The 21,337-nt window shown below is 43.4% G+C and overlaps 1 protein-coding gene across 3 annotated transcripts in view; it reads right to left on the bottom strand.

Annotated features, from left to right (window-relative positions):
• Positions 1 to 2,425: 2,425 nt before the first annotated feature.
• The window catches only part of LOC121545506 (DNA (cytosine-5)-methyltransferase 3B-like), a 96,642-nt gene continuing 77,730 nt past the window's right edge, over positions 2,426 to 21,337 (bottom strand). For all 3 annotated transcript variants that reach the window (XM_041856075.1, XM_041856077.1, XM_041856076.1), the window contains exons 13-22: positions 18,353 to 18,465; positions 17,022 to 17,205; positions 16,719 to 16,803; positions 16,467 to 16,612; positions 10,856 to 10,946; positions 10,379 to 10,527; positions 10,047 to 10,132; positions 9,685 to 9,754; positions 4,850 to 4,968; positions 2,426 to 4,072 (exon numbers count right to left, since the gene is read on the bottom strand). In XM_041856075.1, coding sequence (XP_041712009.1) covers positions 3,931 to 4,072; positions 4,850 to 4,968; positions 9,685 to 9,754; positions 10,047 to 10,132; positions 10,379 to 10,527; positions 10,856 to 10,946; positions 16,467 to 16,612; positions 16,719 to 16,803; positions 17,022 to 17,205; positions 18,353 to 18,465 — 1,185 coding nt within the window. In that variant the 3' untranslated portion in view covers positions 2,426 to 3,930. The remainder of the gene's footprint in view (positions 4,073 to 4,849; positions 4,969 to 9,684; positions 9,755 to 10,046; positions 10,133 to 10,378; positions 10,528 to 10,855; positions 10,947 to 16,466; positions 16,613 to 16,718; positions 16,804 to 17,021; positions 17,206 to 18,352; positions 18,466 to 21,337) is intronic.

Here is a 21,337-nt window from a genome sequence, read left to right as displayed (position 1 = left end):
TATTTTCAAGCATAGTGGTGGCTGCATAATGTTATGCGTATGCTTGTAATCATTAAGGACTGGGGAGTTTTTCAGGATAAAAAAGAAACGGAATGGAGCTAAGCACAGGCAAAATCCTAGAGGAAAATCTGGTTCAGTCTGCTTTCCACCTATCAGGAGGACAATAACCTAAAACACAAGGCCAAATCTACACTGTAGTTACTTGACAAGAAAAAACCAAATGTTCCTGAGTGGCCGAGTTACGGTTTTGACTTAAATCTACTTGAAAATATATGGCAAGACCTGAAAATGGTTGTCTTGCAATGATCAACAACCAATTTGACAAAGCTTGAAGAATTTTGAAAAGAATTAGAAAATGTTGCACAATCCAGGTGTGGAAAGCTCTTAGAGACTTACCCAGATAGACTCACAGCTGTAATTGCTGCCAAAGGTGCTTCTACAAAGTATTGATTCAAGGGTGTGAATACTTATTGCAAATTACATATTTCATTTTCAATACATTTGCAAAAAATTCTAAAAACATGTTTTCACTTTGTCATTATGGGGTATTGTGTGTAGATGGGTAAGAAAACAAATCGATTGAATCCATTTTGAATTCAGGCTGTAACACAACAATATGTGGAATAAGTCAAGGAGTATGAATACTTTCTGAAGGCACTGTATATATTGTGCTACTATTTCAGATTTAGTTGTAAGTAAGCAGAAGATCTGAGTATATAAAACAAAATATTTTAAAGGTGTAGTCATAAAAAGCCTTAAAAATCATAGAAAAAACATTTAGAATATTCAAAATCATAAGCATGACATTCAGCAAACTTAAAAGGATACAGTAGTATTAATAAAGCATGTAAACGACTTACTGTGGGGAAAAAAAGTATTTAGTCAGCCACCAATTGTGCAAGTTCTCCCACTTAAAAAGATGAGAGAGGCCTGTCATTTTCATCATAGGTACATGTCAACTATGACAGACAAAATGAGAGAAAAAAATCCAGAAAATCACATTGTAGGATTTTTAATGAATTTATTTGCAAATTATGGTGGAAAATAAGTATTTGGTCACCTACAAACAAGCAAGATTTCTGGCTCTCACAGACCTGTAACTTCTTCTTTAAGAGGCTCCTCTGTCCTCCACTCGTTACCTGTATTAATGGCACCTGTTTGAACTTGTTATCAGTATAAAAGACACCTGTCCACAACCTCAAACAGTCACACTCCAAACTCCACTATGGCCAAGACCAAAGAGCTGTCAAAGGACACCAGAAACAAAATTGTAGACCTGCACCAGGCTGGGAAGACTGAATCTGCAATAGGTAAGCAGCTTGGTTTGAAGAAATCAACTGTGGGAGCAATTATTAGGAAATGGAAGACATACAAGACCACTGATAATCTCCCTCGATCTGGGGCTCCACGCAAGATCTCACCCCGTGGGGTCAAAATGATCACAAGAACGGTGAGCAAAAATCCCAGTGAATGACCTGCAGAGAGCTGGGACCAAAGTAACAAAGCCTACCATCAGTAACACACTACGCCGCCAGGGACTCAAATCCTGCAGTGCCAGACGTGTCCCCCTGCTTAAGCCAGTACATGTCCAGGCCCGTCTGAAGTTTGCTATAGTGCATTTGGATGATCCAGAAGAGGATTGGGAGAATGTCATATGGTCAGATGAAACCAAAATATAACTTTTTGGAAAACACTCAACTCGTCGTGTTTGGAGGACAAAGAATGCTGAGTTGCATCCAAAGAACACCATACCTACTGTGAAGCATGGGGGTGGAAACATCATGCTTTGGGGCTGTTTTTCTGCAAAGGGACCAGGACGACTGATCCGTGTAAAGGAAAGAATGAATGAGGCCATGTATCGTGAGATTTTGAGTGAAAACCTCCTTCCATCAGCAAGGGCATTGAAGATTAAACGTGGCTGGGTCTTTCAGCATGACAATGATCCCAAACACACCGCCCGGGCAACGAAGGAGTGGCTTCGTAAGAAGCATTTCAAGGTCCTGGAGTGGCCTAGCCAGTCTCCAGATCTCAACCCCATAGAAAATCTTTGGAGGGAGTTGAAAGTCCGTGTTGCCCAGCGACAGCCCCAAAACATCACTGCTCTAGAGGAGATCTGCATGGAGGAATGGGCCAAAATACCAGCAACAGTGTGTGAAAACCTTGTGAAGACTTACAGAAAACGTTTGACCTGTGTCATTGCCAACAAAGGGTATATAACAAAGTATTGAGAAACTTTTGTTATTGACCAAATACTTATTTTCCACCATAATTTGCAAATAAATTCATTAAAAATCCTACAATGTGATTTTCTGGATTTTTTTCTCATTTTGTCTGTCATAGTTGACATGTACCTATGATGAAAATTACAGGCCTCTCTCATATTTTTAAGTGGGAGAACTTGCACAATTGGTGGCTGACTAAATACTTTTTTCCCCCACTGTATGTATTTTGGCATCTTAGTAAAAACTTACCTTTGAAGTAAAGCAAGTGCTGGTTATGACATACAGTGTTTTACTGATGTAAGCTCTTTGAACAGCACCATGAATGAGTGAGTAGTACTGAGTAGTACTCAGTGAAAAACAAATAACTGGCAGGTCTCCACTGTGAACATATGCTATGTAAAATCAGTACAAAATGTCCAGTATTTTAAAACTGCACAGCAAACTCTCCACATTAATTTACCAACACAAAAAAGGGCTACAAAAGTAGCCAAAATGAGTAGCCAAAATAAAGTGTATATTGTACTTCAATCTGAAGTCCAGAGCACTTTAACAATGTTGAAGGATATCTATGCACCATACTGGGGTTTATCATCCATTGAAATTTACAGATTTAAAAATATAAATTTAAGATGACATTAGGACAATGAAACTCCCAAAGACCAATCAAATATTTGTAAATCTTGTAAACATTTTCATATATACAGTATAACAATGAAGTATACTATTTATATAAAACATTCCAGTGACTTTTTGTATAGATCGCCAAGGTAGGTTTTCAGATGCCCTGGATGATTAGGTAATGCCCACTTATATTTGGTGAAAACAAAAAAACTAACTTCCAGTTAAAGAATATGGATAATTTAGAACAGTAGCACATGCCAAATGTCAAAATGTCCAATATTGAGATGTCTTTACATGTCTTTGCATTGATTTTACAGTACATTTGTTGATGTATTTGGATATGGCTGAGAACGGGTTCTTCTTCATTCTGTCTCTCAGCTCGATTGGACGTTTTTGCATTCAATTGTTTAAAGTATTACGTCACATTGGCATTTGGGAGAAGAAAATGTATATTTCCCAACCCTGACTATGTTGACATCATGAAAATTAAACAAAAATGTCTACTCATTCATAAAGATATCTATATAAATTCTTATATAAAACTTTCTCTAGTTTTAGAAAATCAGTGTGGCATAAAAATATGTCTGACTGTGATCACAACAAATCCACTCAAAGACAACATGAGGGGAAGTAATTTGTTAAAAAAGTAAAAGCAGTGTATAAAACCTTAAAACCCTAAAATAACGCTTTGGCATTTGCCTACCAGGGGATAACAAGATTGTCTAACTTGGCATTGGCACTTCCCATTGACAATCAGTGGTACTTTCCATGTCACTCTCAGACCAGCCTTTTGTTAAAAAGAAGGCTATAAAAGTAAGACCCTCAAATGGTCCCCCTATGGCAGTGCTGGTTTCGCTCAGTGAAAGCAGGTTTGGCTCCTTAGATTTTTTTGTGTAGGGTATTTTTAGTGTGTTGGATGAAAACACCCTGCCTGAACGGAGAGTGGTGAGAGCGGAGTCACCATGTGTACCTGATCTCCTCAGCCTCATGATTGGAGGAGGCCAAAGGGTGCAGATCCAGATCCTCCTCATCTGGTGTAGTGGTAGAGGGAGGAGTGGAACTACAGAGAGGTTGGTCAGGGAGGGCACTATTCACATGCAAAGTAGTCCTTCAGAGGGGCAAACAGGTGTCTGATGACAGGCACGCTCCAGGACCTGCCCAGAAGCTTCTGCCTGGCACCGCGGCCCATGTTGGACACATCTGTGTAGTGGACCGGGAAGCCAAAGATCCTGGAGGGAACAGAGGATTAGAACAGTGGTGTCAAAATGGCATCAGAGGGCATTGTCAGCAAAGTTGGGTCTTATTCATTAGTGCACACCGTAGCAAAACATTTTGCAACAGAAAACGAGCGTTTCTTATTGAATAATGTCCAGTACCTCTTTGTTTCAGTCCTTCCCCGTTTGAGCAGAGGCACCACAGAGTTAGAAAAGGTAGAGGGCGCACAGAAGTGATCAATGGCAAAGATAGGAGGTGCTCCCTCTAACGTTTGAGCGGCACAGTCAGACTAGAATTGTGGGTCTGGGTCTCACTCAACGTATATAAACCCTGGATTGCTGATGCTATGTATTGGCCATTGAGAGGCTTTGAAGCTACCGGTCAGCCATATTGGCAGACCCTAGTAGGAGCAGTCCTCCATAGGAATAAATTGAATTCTACAGTATTTGAATTAAATGTTCCAAGGACAAAATGATGTGTATTTAAGTATTTAGTTTGTTGTAGTGGGGACAGTAATATTAGTACTCTCTAAAACAAACACTAATGTTTTCTTTATTTTTTTATCATTTTTTATTTGTATGTTTAGCTCACATAATATAATTTAAAAGTATGCATTAAGGTTTCTGTAATAGAATAAATGTGTAAAAAACGAATGTAGACATTAATAAAAGTTATAATGTTTTTTATTTGAATTTTTGTTACAATTGAGGAGTACCAAGATGGCTGCGCGGTGGCTTCAATACAGCGCCCCCTGTCAGTCATCCAGGGTTTATACACATAATTGGTCTCACCTCTCCAGCTCGGTGCACCACAGGATGTCCTCTTTGCCGTTCATCATGACTGGGAAGTGCTGGTCTTTGCCCTGCTTGATGGAGTTGGCGCGCGTGGTGATGGTGCGCACCTTTCCAAACTATAGGACAGAGAAAATACACACTCATATTAATACACTATACAGATGCGATCAAAATATTGGCCCTCTTGCACAATTCACTATTTCTTCAAAAATAAGTGGAAATTGCCAAGGCAGCAGCAACTCTTCCAAAATTAAGTCAGTTATACAATTTCACATTAAGTGTGTGCCCTCAGGCCACTACACTCTACCACATACAGTGGGGAGAACAAGTATTTGATACACTGCCGATTATGCAGGTTTTCCTACTTAAAGCATGTAGAGGTCTGTAATTTTTATCATAGGTACACTTCAACTGTGAGAGACGGAATCTAAAACAAAAATCCAGACAATCACATTGTATGATTTTTAAGTAATTAATTTACATTTTATTGCATGACATAAGTATTTGATCACCTACCAACCAGTAAGTATTCCGGCTCTCACAGACCTGTTAGTTTTTCTTTAAGAAGCCCTCCTGTTCTCTACTCATTACCTGTATTAACTGCACCTGTTTGAACTCGTTACCTGTATAAAATACACCTGTCCACACACTCAATCAAACAGACTCCAACCTCTCCACAATGGCCAAGACCAGAGAGCTGTGTAAGGACATCAGGGATACAATTGTAGACCTGCACAAGGCTGGGATGGGCTACAGGACAATAGGCAAGCAGCTTGGTGAGAAGGCAACAACTGTTGGCGCAATTACTAGAAAATGGAAGAAGTTCAAGATGACGGTCAATCACCCTCGGTTTGGGGCTCCATGCAAGATCTCACCTCGTGGGGCATCAATGATCATGAGGAAGGTGAGGGATCAGCCCAGAACTACACGGCAGGACCTGGTCAATGACCTGAAGAGAGCTGGGACCACAGTCTCAAAGAAAACCATTAGTAACACACTACACCGTCATGGATTAAAATCCTGCAGCGCACGCAAGGTCCCCCTGCTCAAGCCAGCACATGTCCAGGCCCGTCTGAAGTTTGCCAATGACCATCTGGATGATCCAGAGGAGGAACGGGAGAAGGTCATGTGGTCTGATGAGACAAAAATAGAGCTTTTTGGTCTAAACTCCACTCGCCGTGTTTGGAGGAAGAAGAAGGATGAGTACAACCCCAAGAACACCATCCCAACCGTGAAGCATGGAGGTGGAAACATCATTCTTTGGGGATGCTTTTCTGCAAAGGGGACAGGACGACTGCACTGTATTGAGGGGAAGATGGATGGGGCCATGTATCGCGAGATCTTGGCCAACATCCTCCTTCCCTCAGTAAGAGCATTGAAGATGGGTCGTGGCTGGGTCTTCCAGCATGACAACGACCCGAAACACACAGCCAGGGCAACTAAGGAGTGGCTCCGTAAGAAGCATCTCAAGGTCCTGGAGTGGCCTAGCCAGTCTCCAGACCTGAACCCAATAGAAAATCTTTGGAGGGAGCTGAAAGTCTGTATTGCCCAGCGACAGCCCCGAAACCTGAAGGATCTGGAGAAGGTCTGTATGGAGGAGTGGCCCAAAATCCCTGCTGCAGTGTGTGCAAACCTGGTCAAGACCTACAGGAAATGTATGATCTCTGTAATTGCAAACAAAGGTTTCTGTACCAAATATTAAGTTCTGCTTTTCTGATGTATCAAATACTTATGTCATGCAATAAAATGCAAATTAATTACTTAAAAATCATACAATGTGATTTTCTGGATTTTTGTTTTAGATTCCGTCTCTCACAGTTGAAGTGTACCTATGATAAAAATTACAGACCTCTACATGCTTTGTAAGTAGGAAAACCTGCAAAATCGGCAGTGTATCAAATACTTGTTCAATACTTGTTCTCCCCACTGTATCAACAACACAAAAGCCATGTGTACGTGTGTGTATAGTTTGTATGTTATCGTGTGTGTGTATGTGTGTGTCTGTGCCTGTGTTTGTGTCTCTTCACAGTCCCCGCTATTCCATAAGGTGTATTTTTATCTGTTTTTTAAATCAAATGTTATTGCTTGCATGAGTTACTTGATGTGGAATAGAGCTCCATGTAGTCTGTGCGCCTCCCATAGTCTGTTCTGGACTTGGGGACTTTGACCTTTACATTTTAGTCACTTAGCAGACACTCTTATCCAAAGCGACTTACAGTGCATTCATATTAAGATAGCTAGGTGAGACAACCACATATCACAGTCATAGTAAGTACATTTTTTCCTCTTATTTAAGATACTCTTGACCGGAACTGTATATAATGAGAGAGACACAGAGGGACTGAGTGTGGTTTCATTCATATCTGTACTGTATTTGGATATACAATATATATACAAAAGTATGTGGACACTTTTTCAAATTTTACATTTACATTTACGTCATTTAGCAGACGCTCTTATCCAGAGCGACTTACAGTTAGTGAGTGCATAATGAGTGGATTTGGCTATTTCAGCCACACCCTTTGCTGACAGGTGTATAAAATTGAGCACACAGCCATGCAATCTCCATAGACAAACATTGGCAGTAGAATGGCCTTACTGAAGAGCTCAGTGACTTTCAACATAGCACCGTCATAGGATGCCACTTTTCCAACAAGTCAGTTTGTCAAATTTCTGCCCTAATAGAGCTGCCCCGTTCAACTGTAAGTGCTGTTATTGTGAAGTGGAAACATCTAGGAGCAACAATGGCTCAGCCGCGAAGTCACACAAGCTCACAGAACGGGAGTGCCAAGTACTGAAGCGTGTAGCGCATAAAAATCGTCTGTCCTCGGTTGCGACAATCACTACCGAGTCCCAAACTGCCTCTGGAAGCAACATCAGCACAATAACTGTTTGTCGGGAGCTTCATGAAAAGGGTTTCCACGGCAGAGCAGCCGCACACAAGCCAAAGATCACCATGAGCAATGCCAAGCGTCGGCTGAAGTGGTGTAAAGCTCGCTGCTATTGGACTCTGGAGCAGTGGAAACGCGTTCTCTGGAGTGATGAATCACGCTTCCCCATCTGGCAGTCCGACGGACGAATCTGGGTTTGCCGGATGACAGGAGAACTTAACTGCCCCAATGCATAGTGCCAACTGTAAAGTTTGGTGGAGGAGGAATAATGGTCTGGGGCTGTTTTTCATGGTTCGGCTTGGCCCCTTAGTTCCAGTGAAGGGAAATCTTAACCTTTCCCTTCACTGGAACCTTAACCAATGACATTGTAGACGTTTCTGTGCTTCCAACTTTGTGGCAACAGTTTGGGGAAGGCCCTTTCCTGTTTCAGCATGACAATGCTCCCATGCACAAAGCGAGGTTCATACAGGAATGGTTTGTTGAGATCGGTGTGGAAGAACTTGACTGGCCTGCACAGAGCCCTGACCTCAATCAACTCCATCGAACACCTTTGGGATGAATTGGAATGCCGACAGCGAGCCAGGCCTAATCGCCCAACATCATTGCCCAACCTCACTAATGCTCTTGTGGCTGTATGGAAGCAAGTCCCTGCAGCAATGTTCCAACATCTAGTGGAAAGCCTTCCCAGAAGAGTGGAGGCTGTTCTGGCAGCAAAGGGGGGACCAACTGCATATTAATGCCCATGATTTTGGAATGAGATGTTCGACGAGCAGGTGTCCACATACTTCTGGTCATGTAGTGTATATTTTCTGTGGCATATTGTTTTTTCTGTGGCATATTCTGAAATATACACTCAGTGGCCCATTCACAAAAATGGTTCGGTCCTACAGACAGTGAGTCATGTGGCCGTGGCTTGCTATATAAAACAGGCAGACAGGCATCGAGGCATTCAGTTACTGTTCGATTGAACGTTAGATGGGCAAAACGAGTAACCTAAGCGACTTTGAGCCTGGTATGATCGTCTGTGTCAGGCGCGCCGGATCTAGTATCTCAGAAACGTCCGGCCTCCTGGGCTTTTCACATACGACAGTGTCTAGGGTTTACCGAGAATGGTGCTACAAACAAACAAAAATCCAGTCAGCAGCAGTCCTGTGGGCGAAAACAGCTCATTGATGAGAGGTCGAAGGAGAATGGCAAGAATCGTGCAAGCTAACTGGCGGGCCACAAACAGGAAAATAACGGCGCAGTACAACAGAGGTGTGCAGAACGATATCTCAGAACGCACAACTCGTTGGTCCATTTCACGGATGGGCTATTGCAGCAGACGACCACACCGGGTTCCACTCCTATCAGCTAAAAACAAGAAGCGGCTCCAGTGGGCACGCGATCACCAACACTGGACAATTGAGGAGGTGAAAAACACTGCCTGATCTGACGAATCCCGGTTCCTGTTGCGTCATGCTGATGGCAGAGTCAGGATTTGGCGTAAGCATGGGTCCATGGCCCCATCCTGCCTGGTGTCAACTGTACAGGCTGGTGGCGGTGGTGTAATGGTGTGGGGAATGTTTTCCTGGCACACGTTGGGTCCCTTGATACCAATTGAGCAACGTTTCCATGCCCCGAATAATTCAAGCTGTTCTGGATGCAAAGGGGGGTCCGACCCGGTACTAGAACCGGGATTCTGTAGCTCAATTGGTAGAGCATGGCGCTTGTAACGCCAGGGTAGTGGGTTCGATCCCCGGGACCACCCATACGTAAAAATGTATGCGCACATGACTAAGTCGCTTTGGATAAAAGCGTCTGCTAAATGGCATATTATATATTATAGATGGGTGTACCTTATAAACTGGCCACTGAGTGTATATTGTAATATATTGAAATAAAACCACTTATTGATTTTTGTCCAGTTCCACTGAGTGAAGGAAAGGTAGATAGTGTTACCTTTGCCACACGGCCATGTTCCAGACAGTCCTGCAGCTCTAGCTTGTCCATCCCAGATGCACACCGAGGCCTGGCACATGAACAATGGGAATTTTATATGGAATACTCCAAGAGATATCCGTAAATGACTATTTATTTTACGGTACTGTTTCCACTAGATTTCAATTGGTATCAATTTGTACTTTCTGGCATTTACTTTAATTCAACACAATTGGCAACTACCAAAGTAAAAGTAATTCATAGGTTATAACTGTGTAATTACAAACCATGCAATTATGTCATTTTTGTATTGTAAATTAAAAACTGGAATATGAAAGATTGTGTTAGTATAGGAAAACAAGTACACTGTGGGAATCACACACCTGTTCATCCCTGGTAGGTTGCCCCAGAAGTACCTAGCCCTGTGAGCCGCAGACACCTCAATGGCATCGATCATCACTGGATTGCACTGTCGGACACACACACACACACACACACACACACACACACACACACAGACACACACACACAGGTAAGTGTTTCATTTAATATACCACTGCTATCATGGGTTACACATTTTCTCTCTTTGTGTTGTGTTGTGAGTCCACAACGATATATAAAGACTACAACAACGTCTGAAACGCTCTAATGTGGTAATGCCAAAGACCTCTGAGATTGTCACTTGTATTGTATTGATATTGTGGATATAACAAACCTCGAGGAAACGGGAGATGTCCCTCTTGTCGTTGACGCCCATGGCGACCACGTTCTCGAACATCCAGAAGAATGGGCGGTCCTCGCCCTCCTTGGGCTTGGCCTCACTCAGCAGGCGGTAGAACTCAAAGAACAACCTCCCTGTGCCCTCTGGACAGACAGACAGACGGGGGATGAGGAGTACATATTAGGATATTTTTACTACAGTCCAATGTTGACTGAATACTAATATATCAATTGCAAATTTATCTTTGATTGTTATACCTTGTTTTCCCTATACGTTTAGAGCTACAAGTTTATACTGTACATATAAGGTATATAAATTATATTTTATAAGAACTACTTCCCTCCCATTTCAGCCTGTAACACTTGGCATGGATTTTATAGAGTGTAATTGGAGTGAAGTGAAGCATGCTTAGTAATGCATTTATTGAAGTTTGATTAAGATTCATTGATGATTTTTTATGAAGTTTCTTACCGTACAGTCCCTTCCTGGCGGGGTTGACAATAGACAGGTCATTACAGGGGCTTCCTCCTATCACCAGGTCAAATGGGCCCCACTCCTCTATCTGTGTGAGACAACAGCACCACCTAATGTCAGACTGAGTGTAACACAAGTCAATGCCCCAACATTTGTACCCATCTGTTCTCATTCCCAATCCCCTCTACTCTAACCCTACATAGTGTCACCTCCCCCTGACACCCCCTCCATATTGCCCACCAACCCCAACACAGGGTAGTATATAACCCCCACTGGATTTTCCAATTACATTGAATGAACTACAGGACAAAATACAAACCCTTCAACCCAAAAAGGCCTGTGGTGTTGATGGTATTCTAAATGAAATGATAAAATATACAGAACACAAATTCCAATTGGCTATACTTCAACTTTTTAACATCATCCTCAGCTCTGGCATCTTCCCCAATATTTGGAACCAAGGACTGAACACCCCCATCCACAAAAGTGGAGACAAATTTGACCCCAATAACTACCGTGGGATATGCATCAACAGCAACCTTGGGAAAATCCTCTGCATTATCATTAACAGCAGACTCTTACATTTCCTCAGCGAAAACAATGTACTGAGCAAATGTCAAATTGGCTTTTTCCAAATTAACGTAAGACAGACCACGTATTCACCCTGCACACCCTTATTAACAAAAAAGCTTTTGACTCAATTTGGCGCGAGGGTCTGCTATACGAATTGATGGAAAGCAGTGTTGGGGGAAAAACATACAACATTATAAAATCCATGTACACAAACAACAAGTGTGCGGTTAATATTGGCAAAAAACACACACATTTCTTTCCACAGGGCCGTGGGGTGAGATAGGGAGGCAGCTTGAGCCCCACCCTCTTCAACATATATATCAACAAATTGGCTAAGGGCACTAGAACAGTCTGCAGCACCCAGCCTCACCCAACTAGAATCTGAAGTCAAATGTCTACTGTTTTCTGATGATCTGGTGCTTCTGTCCCCAACCAAGGAGCGCCTAAAGCAGCACAGATCTTCTCCACAGATTCTGTCAGACCTGAGCCCTGACATTATCTCAGTAAGACAAAAATAATGGTGTTCCAAAAAAGGTCCAGTTGCCAGGACCACAAATACAAATTCCATCTAGACACCGTTGCCCTAGAGCACACAAAAAACTATACCTACCTCGGCCTAAACATCTGCACCACAGGTAACTTCCACAAAGCTGTGAACAATCTGAGAGACAAGTCAAGAAGGGCCTTCTACACCATCAAATGGAACATAAAATTCGACATCCCAACTAGGATCTGGCTAAAAATACTTGAATCAGTTATAGAACCGATTGCCCTTTATGGTTGTGTGGTCTGGGGTCCACTCACCAACCAAGAATTCACATAATGGGACAAACACCAAATTGAGACTCTGCATGCAGAATTCTGCAAAAACATCCTCCGTGTACAATGTAAAACACCAAATAATGAATGCATGCAGAGCAGAATTAGGATGATACCCGCAAATGATCAAAATCCAGAAAAGAGCCGTTAAATTCTACAACCACCTAAAAGGAAGCGATTCCCAAACCTTCCACAACAAAGCCATCACCTACAAAGAGATTAACCTAGCTGGTCCTGGGGGTCTGTTCACAAACACAAACAGTCCCGACAGAGCCACAGGACAGGAACACAATTGAGAAAACAAATGAGAAAACAAAAATATAATTACTAGACACATTGGAAAGAATTAACCAAAAAACTGAGGAAACTGGAGTACACAGTGGCAGAATACCTGACCACTGTGACTGACCCAAAATAAAGGAAAGCTTTGACTATGTACATACTCAGTGAGCATAGCCTTGCTATTGAGAGAGGCTGCCATAGGCAGACCTGGCTCTCAAGAGAAGACAGGCTATGTGCACACTGCCCACAAAATGAGGTGGAAACTGAGCTACAGTTCCTAACCTCCTACCAAATGTATGACCATATTAGAGACACATATTTCCCTCAGATTACACAGACCCACAAATAATTTGAAAACAAATCAAATTTGGATAAACTCCCATATACAGTGGGGAAAAAAAGTATTTAGTCAGCCACCAATTGTGCAAGTTCTCCCACTTAAAAAGATGAGAGAGGCCTGTAATTTTCATCATAGGTACACGTCAACTATGACAGACAAAATGAGAAAAAAAATCCAGAAAATCACATTGTAGGATTTTTAATGAATTTATTTGCAAATAATATTTGGTCAATAACAAAAGTTTCTCAATACTTTGTTATATACCCTTTGTTGGCATTGACACAGGTCAAACATTTTCTGTAAGTCTTCACAAGGTTTTCACACACTGTTGCTGGTATTTTGGCCCATTCCTCCATGCAGATCTCCTCTAGAGCAGTGATGTTTTGGGGCTGTCGCTGGGCAACACAGACTTTCAACTCCCTCCAAAGATTTTCTATGGGGTTGAGATCTGGAGACTGGCTAGGCCACTCCAGGACCTTGAAATGCTTCTTACGAAGCCAATCCTTCGTTGCCCGGGCGGTGTGTTTGGGATCATTGTCATGCTGAAAGACCCAGCCACGTTTCATCTTCAATGCCCTTGCTGATGGAAGGAGGTTTTCACTCAAAATCTCACGATACATGGCCCCATTCATTCTTTCCTTTACACGGATCAGTCGTCCTGGTCCCTTTGCAGAAAAACAGCCCCAAAGCATGATGTTTCCACCCCCATGCTTCACAGTAGGTATGGTGTTCTTTGGATGCAACTCAGCATTCTTTGTCCTCCAAACACAACGAGTTGAGTTTTTACCAAAAAGTTATATTTTGGTTTCATCTGACCATATGACATTCTCCCAATCCTCTTCTGGATCATCCAAATGCACTCTAGCAAACTTCAGACGGGCCTGGACATGTACTGGCTTAAGCAGGGGGGACACGTCTGGCACTGCAGGATTTGAGTCCCTGGCGGCTTAGTGTGTTACTGATGGTAGGCTTTGTTACTTTGGTCCCAGCTCTCTGCAGGTCATTCACTAGGTCCCCCCGTGTGGTTCTGGGATTTTTGCTCACCGTTCTTGTGATCATTTTGACTCCATGGGGTGAGATCTTGCGTGGAGCCCCAGATCGAGGGAGATTATCAGTGGTCTTGTATGTCTTCCATTTCCTAATAATTGCTCCCACAGTTGATTTCTTCAAACCAAGCTGCTTACCTATTGCAGATTCAGTCTTCCCAGCCTGGTGCAGGTCTACAATTTTGTTTCTGGTGTCCTTTGACAGCTCTTTGGTCTTGGCCATAGTGGAGTTTGGAGTGTGACTGTTTGAGGTTGTGGACAGGCGTCTTTTATACTGATAACAAGTTCAAACAGGTGCCATTAATACAGGTAACGAGTGGAGGACAGAGGAGCCTCTTAAAGAAGAAGTTACAGGTCTGTGAGAGCCAGAAATCTTGCTTGTTTGTAGGTGACCAAATACTTATTTTCCACCATAATTTGCAAATAAATTCATTAAAAACCCTACAATGTGATTTTCTGGAAAAAAAATCTCAATTTGTCTGTCATAGTTGACGTGTACCTATGATGAAAATTACAGGCCTCTCTCATCTTTTTAAGTGGGAGAACTTGCACAATTGGTGGCTGACTAAATACTTTTTTCCCCCACTGTATATTAAGTGAAATACCACAGTGTGCGATCACAGCAGCAAGATTCGTGACCTGTTGCCACAAGAAAAGGGCAACCAGTGAAGAACAAACACCATTATAAATACAACCCATATTTATGTTGATTTATTTTCCCTTTTGTTATAACACTGTACATAGCCATAATATGACATTTGAAATGTCTCTATTCCTTTGTCACTTTTGTTTATTATCTATTCCACTTGCTTTGGCAATGTAAACATGTTTCCCATGCCAATAAAGCCTGTTGAATTTAATTTAATTGAGAGAGAGCGAGAGAGAGAGAGCGAGAGAGAGAGAAGAGTGCTCTTTTTTTCTCAACACTTTTTTTGTTGTTGTTTTATTCTTACTTTTTTTGTTGAAAATAAATGCACTGTTGGTTAAGGGCTGTAAGTAAGCATTTCACTGTAATGTCTGCACCTGTTGTATTCGGCGCATGTGACCAATAAAATTTGATTTGATTTGATTTGATTTACTGTGCTTCTGAGCCTCTTACGCAACAGCGAGGGGGAGTGGCCGTCGATTTCCTACTGCCTAAGGGTTATGTGAGAGGGGGTGTAGGTTCCCAAAACAGCCAGGCCGACCCTCTTCGGGCCCAGCCCCTCTTTGAGGAGTGCTATGAGTCGCTGACAAAGGGATGAATGGGTTCTGGGGGATTTACTCTGACAAGAGGCTGTGCTTTGTCGTCTAACCAGATGACGTCAAGGACTCGCATGCGACACGGCAGCGCGCCCCTCTCTGCCGCTGTGGTGGAGCTATGTGTTTAGGTTCGACTTGGGAGTAGAGGGGGAAGTTGTGTTTTGTTATGAACAGGGATAAATCTGGGTGGTTGTGTGTTGGTGTATTGTGTGTGTGTGTTTGTATGTGTGTGTATTGTGTTGAAGCACTCAAAAGAGCCCTCATGAGCCATGCGTCTGTATATGTTTCATTGTGGATCCACATAAAGTAGGGCAGGGGAGCATTCACTAAAACTATAACAGGTGAGGCTCTTTAGGCTACAATAAGGTACTACTGTCCTGTCTGGACAGGCAATGGCCCACAGAACAAGCAGTAAACGGGTGTGTCATGTATGTGCAAATGTTTGCATTTCCAAAGACACTGAGGAGTACTCCATGAGACACAAAGGCACTAGCCCTTGGTTCTTGGCAACTTTCTTCCATATGATAAATAATATTGATAAAGTTGATAGAATAATTATTAATGACTAATTATTACACCCTGAAACTGTGTGAAATGTGTTAGAATGTGTGAGTGTAGGACCAGACAACTGAGAAACCAAGATAAAGAGGCCTCCCAATTTAGGGAGGAGAGAAACTGTCTTTTTAAGGAGTATGAAATATGGTGCAGGATATTGTGAGGACGGCGATAACTAAGAAATGCAGCCTATGATAAGAACATGTGTGTGTGAACTGATGGTCAGGAGAGCAGTTTTAAAGTGGAAAACTACAGCCCGCCTAAAGAGGGGAGGGAGTTTTGTATGACGTGTGAGTATAAAAGATGGACTCTGAAATTGTAATGGCAGAATTCTCAATGAATAAACCTCTGACTATGCAGACAAACGGACTCTGTCCGTTTCATTGATCCAAAAGACTTATAACCTTTTGGGAGACGCACAGAGACACTGAAATAGTTTGTTAAATAATTCTCATAACAGTATACCAGTTCAGTTGATAATCCTAAATCATCATATGTTGAATTAGGAGGACTAGAAAGAAATGTTTCATAAAGCACCTGCTTTACACAACAACAAAATGAGTCATTGAGAAAGGGATTGGATCTTTGCAATAGAGACAAACTTTGTACTCTACTATCCCCTCTCTCACTCCTCCCTCTATTTGACTTGACTCAGATTGAGTTTGCTCTGCCCATCCATATGTCAGGAGTGTGAAGAGAGAGAGAAAGATAGAGAGAGAGACAGGGAAAGAGAGAGATGTGTTCTGCTTACATTCTTCCTGGTGATGTTGCGCACGTCGTGCACGTACTGGATTCTTCCTTCATGTCGGACGACGCCCACTGATATGGAATCCTCACACACCTCTGACGCAATATAATGGTCCACTTTGAATCCTAGGTCTCGCAGCACTAAGTAGCCTAGACACACGCACACACAGAAATATATGTCCTGATATTTTTAGCGTGATCCAAATATTACACTTGAGTAATGCATTGACACCTACGTGCACACACACACACTTACCAGTGGCGATGCCATCAAACAATGAGAGCACGCGGATGGGGCGCCTCTGTTCTGCAGGGACAGCCCGGTAGGTCTTTGGGCTTTCCTGAGAAACATATAGACCAAATCACAATGTTTATAGAAACAATTACAGCTATGTAGTAATGTTGCTATGAGTGGGACCCTGAGGTTTTCCAGGCCCTGTGATCTGAGCAAGATGAATGACAGGCCCTAGATACTGTATGTTGTATAAGTTGGTTTGTCTTCAGTATTGTGACAAGGGTCAATGTGAGGAGTTAACTAAAATATCTTGATGGGACTCACAAACTCCTGGCCGTTGTCGTTGATGAAGAACTCCTGCAGCTTCATGCTCCAGTCGTGGCGTCGTTTGAGCACACCGTAGGGCTGCAGGGGCTGGCACATGTAGCAGCGCCACGGGTCCAGGTTACGGGCACTGTTCGACGCCCCCGCGCCCACCAGAATGTCCAGACATTCTACACAGAAACACCTGCAGGGGGAGGAAGGAGACAGACGGAGACGGGTAAAATAAGGTTGAGGGGGAATTAGGGGAGAGAGGGAGATGGATGAGTAGGGGAGGGGAGAGAGGGAGATGGATGAGTAGGGGAGGGGAGAGAGGGAGATGGATGAGTAGGGGAGGGAAGGGGAGAGAGAGGAATGGATGAGTGGGGGAGGGAGAGAGGGAGCTGGATGAGTGGGGGAAGGGAGAGAGGGAACTGGATGAGTGGGGGAGGGGAGAGAGGGAACTGGATGAGTAGGGGAGGGGAGAGAGGGAGATGGATGAGTAGGGGAGGGGAGAGAGGGAGATGGATGAGTAGGGGAGGGGAGAGAGGGAGATAGATGAGTAGGGGAGGGGAGAGAGGGAGCTGGATGAGTAGGGGAGGGGAGAGAGGGAGCTGGATGAGTAGGGGGGAAAGAGGGAGATGGATGAGTAGGGGGAGGGGAGAGAGGAGATGGATGAGTAGGGGAGGGGAGAGAGGGAGATGGATGAGTAGGGGAGGGGAGAGAGGGAGATGGATGAGTGGGGGAGGGGAGAGAGGGAGCTGGATGAGTAGGGGAGGGGAGAGAGGGAGCTGGATGAGTAGGGGAGGGGAGAGAGGGAGATGGATGAGTAGGGGAGGGGAGAGAGGGAGATGGATGAGTGTGGGAGGGGAGAGAGGGAGCTGGATGAGTAGGGGAGGGGAGAGAGGGAGCTGGATGAGTAGGGGAGGGGAGAGAGGGAGCTGGATGAGTGGGGGAGGGGAGAGAGGGAGATGGATGAGTAGGGGAGGGGAGAGAGGGAGATGGGGGGATGGGGAGAGAGAGAGGGAAAGCAGCGATAGGTGGTAGGTGGAACTAGTGGTAAAAAAAGGTGACACGAGAGAAAAAATATACTTCTAACCAACAGGTGCGAGAGAAAGTAGAAGCTGACTGAAAAGACAGAAGTTAAAAATGAACTAAAATACAGTAGATTACAGTTAAGACACAGAATATTACAGTTAAGATACAGTAGAGATACAGTCTGCGTTTTGATGGCACCCTATTCCCTATATAGTGCACTACTTAATAGTTGACTATAAAGGGAAACGGGTGCCATTTGGAACACACACACAGTAGAATACAAAGTTACAGTTGAAGAAGTGAGTGTTGAGTCCCACCTGCAGCAGTTGGCGTTCCCACACAGCAGCACTTCGCGGCCCCCGCAGCACACGGTACAGTACGATTGGTAGCCATCGTCATCATACATGTAGGAGATCTCAAGATACACGTCCTAACTCACACGTGTACGCACACACACACACACACACACATAAAGATAAACAACACTCATTAACAACAATATCTAGATGCCAGTTTTCTACATATTGACAAAAAAGTCACATTTCTTGGCACCAGGATTAACCAGTTGGTGCATGTCCGGTGAGGCAGGAGATCAAAGAAGAATGTGAATGCAAACAGGACCGGCCAGCACATCAGGCAGGATTAGGCGACCACCTAGGGCGGCAGATTAACGAGGGCGGCATTTTCCGAGCTACACTGACCAAGACGCATCTCCAACAACACATAACAACTCACATAATTCTACCCAAAAACAATGAAACCGTAAATACAGGTAACTGCCAAAATAAAGGAAACACCAACAGTGTCTTAATAGGGCGTTGGGCCACCACGAGCCAGAACGGCTTCAATGCACCTTGGCATAGATTTTACAAGTGTCTTGAACTCTATCGGAGGGATGCGACACCATTCGTCCACGAGAAATTCCATTGTTTGGTGTTTTGTTGATGTTGGTGGATAATGCGGTCTCAGGCGCTGCTCCAGATTCAATTGGGTTGAGATCTGGTGACTGAGACACACACACACACACACACACACACACACACACATAGGACTGCACGAATTGGAAGATTTCAATTTTTGGGCTAGATATTGCAATTGTTGCAATATTCAAACACTTGGGTAAAAACTTGGTCATTCCATCAGACATGGTTAAAACAAGTGTCAGAGTAGAGAACATTACTTCTAAAATGAGATCATATGAAAGAATACAAACTGAGCTAACTGAACGCAAAACCAAATTAAACAAATTAAAATGTTTTATTGACCTTTTTAACATCAAAATAATGTTGTGAAAAGCTGTGCAAATTATGTAAAATAAATAACAACAATTATATTCAAGCTGTATCTTAAAGCATTTAATTTACAGGTTTAAAAAAACACATCAGCAATCAATGCCTGTTTAATGTTAGTGGCTGGCTGTGGCTGAGGGGTTTGCTGCTGTCGGGCGTTTTTTTTTAAACCACGAAATCGTTGTAAAATAGGGGATGGTTCTTCCACGAATGAATGAATAAATACATTTGTCATGTTGCCTCTTGTTGTAGTCACAACTAAGTCACTTTTTGCACAACACTTGCATTTGGTCGACATCGGTTTGCCCATAGCTGAAATACTGCCATACCATTGAAGATGCGCCCTTATTTGGCACCAAATCAACGTTCTCGTTAGCACTAGCAACACTCATGTTTCCGACACTTACTCTGCACTCAGGTGAAGCCCTTTCTCTCCAGCATTTAACTGTAGGGTTGGGCGATGTATGGGGTAAATTGCCAGGAAGAACGCAATATACAGTACAGTGCAATTTTCCTCATCAATCTACACACAACACCCCATAATGACAAAGCGAAAACAGGTTTTTAGACATTTTTGCAAATGTAATAAAAATAAAAAACAGAAATACCTTATTTACATAAGTATTCAGACCCTTTGCTATGAAACTCGAAATTGAGCTCAGGTGCATCCTGTTTCCATTTATCATCCTTGAGATGTTTCTACAACTTGATTGGAGTCCACCTGTGGTAAATTCAATTGATTGGACATGATTTGGAAAGGTCCTACAGTTGACAGTGCATGTCAGAACAAAAACCAAGCCATGAGGTTAAAGGAATTGTCCGTAGAGCTCCGAGACAGGATTGTGTCGAGGCACAGATCTGGGGAAGGGTACAAAAACAATTCTGCAGCATTGAAGGTCCCCAAGAACACAGTGGCCTCCATCATTCTTAAATGGAAGAAGTTTGGAACCACCAAGACTCTTCCTAGAGCTGGCCGCCCGGCTAAACTGAGCAATCGGGGGAGAAGGGCCTTGGTCAGGGAGATGACCAAGAACCCGATGGTCACTCAGACAGAGCTCCAGAGTTCCTCTGTGGAGATAGGAGAACCTTCCAGAAAGACAACCATCTCTGCAGCACTCCACCAATCAGGCCTTTATGGTAGGGTGGCCAGACAGAAGCCACTCCTCAGTAAAAGGCACACGACAGCCCGCTTGGAGTTTGCCAAAAGGCACCTAAAGGACTCTCAGACCATGAGAAACAAGATTCTCTGGTCTGAGGAAACCAAGATTGAACTCTTTGGTCTGAATGCCAAGCTTCACGTCTGGAGGAAACCCAGGCACCATCCCTACGGTGAAGCATGGTGGTAAAAGCATCATGCTGTGGGGATGTTTTTCAATGGCAGGGACTGGGAGACTAGTCAGGATCGATGGAAAGATGAACAGAGCAAAGTACAGAGAGATCCTTGACGAAAACCTGCTCCTGAGCACTCAGGACCTCAGACGAAGGTGTCTATTGGAAGGCGAAGGTTCACCTTCCAACAGGACAACGACCCTAAGCACACAGCCAAGACAACGCAAGAGTGGCTTCCGGACAAGTCTCTGAATGTCCATGAGTGGCCCAGCCAGAACCCGGACTTGAACCCAATCGAACATCTCTGGAGAGACCTGAAAATAGCTGTGCAGCGACGCTCCTCATCCAACCTGACAGAGTTTGAGAGGATCTGCAGAGAAGAATGGGAGAAACTCCCCAAATACAGGTGTGCCAAGCTTGTAGCGTCATACCCAAGGAGACTCGAGGCTGTAATCGCTGCCAAAGGTGCTTCAACAAAGTACTGAGTAAATGGTCTGAATCCTTATGTAAATGTCATATTTCCGTTAGTTTTTTGGTATAAATTTGCACACATTTCTAACAACGTGTTTTTGCTTTGTCATTATGGGGTATTGTGTGTAGATTGACGAGGGAAAAAAACGATTTAATACATTTCAGAATAAGGCTGTAACGTAACAAAATGTGGAAAAAGTCAAGGGGTCTGAA

This window comes from Coregonus clupeaformis, chromosome 30, assembly GCF_020615455.1.
Source record: "Coregonus clupeaformis isolate EN_2021a chromosome 30, ASM2061545v1, whole genome shotgun sequence".
NCBI lineage: Eukaryota > Metazoa > Chordata > Actinopteri > Salmoniformes > Salmonidae > Coregonus > Coregonus clupeaformis.
The sequence above is the reverse complement of the archived record's forward strand: the minus strand, read 5'-3'. Positions and strand labels throughout refer to the sequence as shown.